Below are 7,279 nucleotides of genomic sequence, written 5' to 3'. Positions count from 1 at the left end.
TTTCAATGAACAATTATCTTAGTTTTATTGTTCTATAATTATACTAAAGTAATTTAATCGTCAGTTTTACGATGTTTACAATTTTGCGATGTAAATCAATAGTAATTTATATTTTAAATCTTCATTTAATAATTTTATTAATAAACATATATAATTATTCAGTTTTATAAAAAGTTTTATAAATCAACATATTTTTTCCACAAAAAAGTGTGATTTTGAAGATTTAGTATACACTCTATTGAAACTCTGGAAATTATTTTTATATACATCTTCACACTCTTGATTAAAGAAATAAAAAACGGAATTCGTATTCAATGTTGTTTGGAAAAACAACTTATACGTTAAAGCAATGAATTTTAACAGTAATATTCAGACTTATTGGTAAGTAGAGTGGGCATTTGCCTGAATAACAAAGGGTTCGTATAATATTAATATTACAATATTAGTAAAATAGTGTATATACAATATAAATAGTGTATATCAACAATGTTATAATATTCTAATATTATAATATTGATATTTCAATAAAAATGCTTTCGTGGAAGATCTTATTTTGCGAATAAAATAGGCAAAAAAGAACGGAAAGCAAACGCGATTCTTACGGCCGTCGATTCTGCGCATATAGCACTCAATAGAATGTTCAATATGATCGAAAATAATATCGTCGCGGTTGGTTTCTTTTTCAGCTGGGCTTTTTCGCGAGAGAAGAGAGAATTAGAAAAAAAGGAGTACCAATGAGAGAGAATAGCACTTACGCATCTCGTTACGTTTGCTTCGCTCTAAACCGCTCGTTGAGTATGTACCTAAATCACAGCTCATGCTACTAATTACTTATTAAACGGTCTTCCTCTCGATACTCTGCACTTATCGCTCTAAGTTACTGCCTAATCTACTCTCTGTGTACACGGGACGTTTCAAAACTACCAGATGTCTTTTTCATTAACCTTTCGTTCGATTTGGAATTGATTTTTCTTTAATGAAAATGTCGAAACATCTCATTTAATTTCAATTGAACTTTATTTTAATACAATATCTATTTGTAGAACTACAAAATTATGTAATGTAGAATTGATAGGATAAATAATGATCTTGTCCAACACACATTTGGAAAAGTTTCATTAAAGGAAAATTATTTTTCCATTATCAAAGAAATTTCGATTAAGAGGATCCGGTAATTGTGGAACATCATGTATACATAATTATATATATATATATAAAATTTATTTTATAAAACATTTTCAACGTTAATATCTCGTGGCTATTAAATATAATATATCGTCAATTAGCCTATAAACATTCATCATGTTGTCCTCATTGTCGTCGCCGTTGTCATTGTCTCTGTCGTTAACGGTAATTGAATGATCGTAGGAACAATAATTTCACGGGTGTCATGTTAGTATAAGGGGAGTGGTTAGCTCCTCTTGGCTGTTCATAATTAATTAATAATTAATACAAAAACCCAGCGACGGAACTGTCACCGTTAGAATAGATAATCTCGCAAAGTTTGAAGTTCTTAATTAACTTTTTAATTAACAACTCTTCGGTCACATAGTTTCGCTATGCAAAACTCAATTAATTCCCGTTAACGTACAGGGTGTCACAGAACACAATCCTATTTTTCTATAAATCATAAATTATTTTTCACAACATTATTTTAACGATTCAAATTTAATCGGATTTGAAGATCAAGTTAATTCAAGAACTAATTCAAGTAACTGAATGAATTTTAATTAAATCAACTTGAAAAATTCGAAAAATTAGGAGAAAATAGCAATTTTTAGGCCAATGAATAATTTAATCAGGTTATAACCAATTGAATACAATTCAAGTTCAATTTAAATAGTTCAAGAGTTAGATTTACTTCAATTCATATACTTTATCAAATAATTGTTGTAAAGATTTATTTTTAAAAGTCCATTTTGTTTCTGGACACCCCATATACGATACGTCTATCTAATGCGCTCGTCATGGTTCGCTCTTTCTCGCAAGCTCGGCTCGGCGTTTCCATGGAAAGAAAATTGTGCTCATAAAAAATGAAGAACGAGAAGAAAGCGGAGACCAGCTTGAGCCGCCATCTTTTTCGAGAAAAATAAAAAAGAAAATGTGGACGACGTGTGTCCGCGCCTGGCGTCGTGCCGCGTCCGTGTCCTGCAAACTAACTGGGGGGACTACAGGCAGTTCCCGTTGGGTCTACAGCGATCTGGGTCCTGCTGGCGATGGCGGGAGACGCAGAAGTCGCATTAGCCTCCGCCGTCGGACTGGTGTTTCCGTTGTTTCCACCGCTTCCGGAAGTAGTTTGCTGAATATTGGCAGGCTTTTGAGTCACATGGGTTTGATAATGCTTAGCCAAATGGGCTTTCTGACGGAAACTCTTGCCGCAAAGATTACAGGCGAACGGCTTTTCGCCGGTGTGCGTCCGGATGTGTACGTTCACGCTGTACTTGTCCTTGAAGCCCTTGCTGCAGATGCTGCAATAGTGCAGGGAGCGTTCCTTGCGCTGAACACTACTAGGTGAACCACCGGAACCACCAGTCTGTTGCTGACTAGCGTTGCTGGTCTCCGTACCGGCATTGCCGTTACTGGCGCCATTGGCATTGTTGCTATTGCGATTGGCGCGTCTGACGTATTTTTTCGGTGGCTTGGAGGTGACTCCTGCGCGTCCAGAAGTCAGCTGCAGTTGACCCGAAGGTTGCTGCTGTTGTTGCTGATCCACATCGGTTCGTTGAGCAGATTGCTGTTGCAGAACGTCCTGCTGAGCAGCCGTAACTACTGTCACAGTGCTCACCTGGCCCAGATCGGCCGGTAACGTAATGGTACCCAGACTCCCACTTGCTGGATCTAATGTGTACATTACTGTAGTGGTCGCTGATACGTTACAAACCGGCTCGAGGCTGCAATACGATTCCACTACTTCATTCGCGATGCTCTTCAACTTCTCGTAATCACCCGGTCGATAGGTCGTCTGGTCCAGCTGTGACAGCAGCAAATCCTCATCGGTACAAGTCTGCATAGAATCCTCCTGTTGTTGCTGTTGTTGCTGTTGCTGCTGTTGTTGCTGATCGGACACCATTAAACCCGCGGTTCCCGAAACCGGCATCGAGATAGTGGACGCCTGCGAGGATGGTGAGGACGAGGAAACTGATTGGGATGGTCCTGTATATAATTTGCCTTGAAGAGCACTTCTCAAGAGACTTTCGGCAGAATCCCCGGCACCAACAGCGACCGCAGCCGCTGCTGCTGCTGCGACCTCTTGCAGATTCTGATCCGACAGCTTCCAGTCGTTATTGTTGTCGCCGGAACAATTAGCCGAGGATGCTCGTGCGCACAACTCTTTGCTCTCGACGAATCCGCTGTCATCGGTAGCGTATTGCGATGAGGGTACAGTAAAACCACGGCCATCTGGTCCATGAAACCTTTCATTGACGCTCCTGGGTACTTCGCCACTAGCTTGTTCGTGATCCTGCTCGCCGGAAGACGGCTCCATGCTCAGAATGGCGTCTAAGTCGAGGTTGGGTCGCAAAGACCAAGAGTCGCCGGACGCAGGTGCCGGACTCTTGCAGCAATCCAGCGCATCCATCGAGTTTGCCTCGTTGTTCAGCACCGTCAGAGTATAGATGGCACCGTCCGTGTTCTGTCGGTCGTTGGTGGTGCAACCCGCACGACCCGAACCGACGACTTGATGGTGATCGTTGGGACCGCCGGCCGCAGAATGAATGACACCGTCGTTGGTGTGCGCGTTTGAAGACCAACAGTACTTATTGAGGTCCTCCAATAGAATGTTACATGTCTGTTCCTTGCTCTCATCCTCCTGGCCCCAATAATCACATTCGGATTGATCCATGGCAGTGGTCTCGCTAGTTTGAACGTTTCCATGTTGTGAACGCACCTGGTGATGCACGTGATGATGCTGATGATGATGGCTCAACGAGCCGGTGATGGTCGAAACAGGCGGCAGTGCCGTCAATGTATTGTTATTGGTCTCCTTGATAAAGGGCGAACTGCCATGCGAGCCCTCATGATCGTCATGGGTCTGAAGGTAGCTGCCCATAGCGCGGCAGCCACTGGCACCGCGATGCAGGAAACTCTCCTCATCGGAGACGACGCCGTCGGCCGAGGCGCAGTGCGGCGGCGGCGACACCACGAAGTCGAAGAAGTCTGTCTTCGGCAGATCTTCGCCGCCACCTCCTGGGGCGAAAGCCTCCGTCAGGTCCATGGAAATGATATGGCGGCGCTCGTTGGACTCGTTATCGTCGGCACCTACAGCTCTACTTGATCTCGATAATTCGTTGAAGTCTGCTGGACGATGCCGACGTCGGTCTGAATTGGGTATCCTCATCAAACGCAGCGCCCTCGACTCCGCCCCATTCGCCACCGCATCCTCGAGTTCCACGGACTACCTGGAAGAAGGAAATGGTACAATTTTAACGCAATTCTCATGTCGAACTAGTTCGCTGATTCTTTTGCAAGAAGGGAAAACGCGTTCCCTTTATTAGAGTAAAAAGTTGTAGTTTTTAACATAGATATTCTAAATAAACATAGATTAATAATAAAGGCTATATGAGCCAATTTATAATATATTTGAAAATTAAACAGACGTTTCGACCTTTTGTCAGGCCATCTTTAGTGTTTACAAAATTTAGACAATTAAACGCAATAAAATAAGTTTCTGTAACTGTTCGATACACATAATTCTAAAATTATAATTACGCTAATATAAATGATGGTGATGATACTTCGTTCGTTTATGCTGTAGCAATATAATCCCTTCTTTCTTATAATTACAATTAGTAGTCCAAGTTAATGAAAAAACCAGTTGAAATATTAAGTCAGTCGAACAAAGAGTATAAACACATTCTGTCAATTAATACAATGGATTATAAATTATAAAACTAACAGTGGATGAATGATTATATTCACTGATTGTTCACATCTATAATCGTTAAGTCTTATTAAATATATTTATGTATATCTAATGAATTAAAATTGTAAGTATATTTCAGACGAGAAGGCATAGCAAAGATATAATAATTAAAATTCAATAATTAAAATGAATTCGAAGCAATATACAATCAGAGTCAAAATTTTTTGAAACCTGTTCAATATAGAAACTAACGACATTATGATGATATGTGATAAATGTTACACTTACGTGACTTTAAAGTAGTAATGTAAGTGGGGATGAGAATAGAAGGGGGATAGATATCTAGATAGGAACGAAGGAAGTAAGGAAGGAAGAAGGAAAATTAAGAAGGGAAAAGAGACTGCAAGATCTATAGATAAGAATTGGGTAATGATTCAGTATCATTTTTTATGTTCAGTCCTAATTTTTACCTTTTTATATGCACCATTTCAGAGATCAATCTTTTGTTGTAAGACGGCTCCCTATCCAAGATCTTTACATCTTCCCAATTAAAGTTATAATTGGTACGATGATCAGAAATTATGGACGGAAAACCAGTCTTTTTTTTAATGTCCGAAATGTGTTCCTTAATTCTTGTTTTCAATTTTTCTTTTAGTTTGTCCTACATAACTAGCTTTGCAGTCCTCAAAGGAAATTTTATAGACAACATTAAGAATCGCCATAGAATTCAATAGATCTTTTCCTGTGGTTATAAGGCCTTTCAAAGTATTCGGGATGGAATATGATAGTTTGCATTTTATTAGCGTAATTGTAATTTTAGATTATGTGTATCCAACCGTTACAGAAACTTATTTTATTGCGTTTAATTTTCTAAATTTTGTAAACACTGAAGATGGCCTGACAAAAGGTCGAAACGTCTGTTTAATATTCAAATATATCATAAATTGGCGCGTAGCCCTTATTATTAATTTATGTTTATTTATTATTATTGAGCCATTATAATATTATTACTATATAGATATTCTCCATGCTAAAAAAATTAGCTACAATCGTCATAAATTCATAATAAAAAAAAAACAGAATGAAAGAAAATTCAATTAAGTGTATAATATCGTATTTTTCCATCTAAAATTTAAACTATTTTAATTATTATAGTATTTATATCAAACAACAAAGACAAAAATTCATAAAAAGTTATAGAAGTCAATCTCTCTGATTGTTAAAGATTTCGAGAAATATATTACATTAATACCATCTAATTTCATACGTTCCGATTCCTGTTTGAGTCATCTTCAGCGTTACAACATTAATAAGCATAGCAATTAATAAATCGCAGTCATTGTCTTCATCTTCTCTCTTTTTGTATGCAACCGTTCGAACATTCGTGAGGAGTCAGGAGCAAGTTGTCCAACACAGTTACTAAGCTGAGTGGCGATAATAAACTCAGGCTAAAATTAATTTAAAAAACCGTTGGAAAATATTAAAGAAATAAAGGACAACAGAAATAAAAATTTGCCACCTCACGGAGTCAAACAAGTCACAACAAGAAAAAGGTACATTGTAAGAAGAAGAAAGAATAGCAAATAGTCATCACACGTTAAAATTCGAGATTAAAATTGGAACAAATCAAAATCTTGTCTTGACAATGTAACGCTCACTTCGATTATATAACGCTCGCATATAATCAGGGTTGGCAAACGTTACTTTTCAGTTACTTTGTCGTTACTTTTTATAGTAAACAATTTGATGACGATGTTGCAATTTTTTATGACGGTAACGTTAACTAACTAAACGCTAAGGTTATAACATACTAAGGTTAGAAAAGTCACTTTGAAAAGTAACTTGTCACTATTACACGTTACACTGAAAAAATTTTAAGTATAACGAGTAACAAATTAGGAGTTATTTTTTTCAGTAACGAATGACTTTTCTAATTCTGATGGTGGCATTACCATCATAAAAAATTCACAATGTCATTACCAAATCGTTATTATAACAAGGTAACGATCAACAAAGTATATATACAGGATGTATCTGAACTAACGTACACTAATCATACAGTGCTATTCCTAATAAAAAAACTGAGTCGAAAAGTCCTCTACCATTTTGCAATTTTTGCAAACAATTTTTATCTCTAGCAGTTTTTCTGTAAAGTTGTTGGTAGTATTTGAGTAAAAAATTATTGAAAACCAATATTCAGCGATTTTTTGTAATTAATATCTTGTTAACTATTGCGAAAATTGCAAAATGCTAAAGGACTTTTCGACTCAGTTTTTTATTAGGAATAGCACTGTATGATTAGTGTACGTTATTTTAGATACACCCTGTATACAGGGTGTTTCCAAATTAAATGGCAAAACTTCGGGAGCGTGTAGAGGAGTAAAAAACTAAGAAAAAAAGTCCTATAGACATATGCTC

General features: G+C 37.6%; 1 protein-coding gene across 2 annotated transcripts in view; it reads right to left on the bottom strand.

The window, feature by feature from the left end:
• Window positions 1-1,927: 1,927 nt before the first annotated feature.
• The window catches only part of LOC108724006 (uncharacterized), a 50,031-nt gene continuing 44,679 nt past the window's right edge, over window positions 1,928-7,279 (bottom strand). The window contains exon 2 of one of the 2 annotated variants that reach the window (XM_018450096.1): window positions 1,928-4,397. In XM_018450096.1, the coding sequence (XP_018305598.1) occupies window positions 2,156-4,336 (2,181 nt within the window). In that variant the 5' untranslated portion in view covers window positions 4,337-4,397 and the 3' untranslated portion in view covers window positions 1,928-2,155. The remainder of the gene's footprint in view (window positions 4,398-7,279) is intronic. The other variant, XM_018450097.1, reaches the window with a different exon arrangement.

Source organism: Mycetomoellerius zeteki, unplaced genomic scaffold (assembly GCF_001594055.1).
Source record: "Mycetomoellerius zeteki isolate Tzet28-1 unplaced genomic scaffold, Tzet1.0 scaffold265, whole genome shotgun sequence".
Lineage (NCBI taxonomy): Eukaryota > Metazoa > Arthropoda > Insecta > Hymenoptera > Formicidae > Mycetomoellerius > Mycetomoellerius zeteki.
Note: the sequence above shows the minus strand (reverse complement) of the source record. Positions and strands in the feature narration are given on the sequence as shown.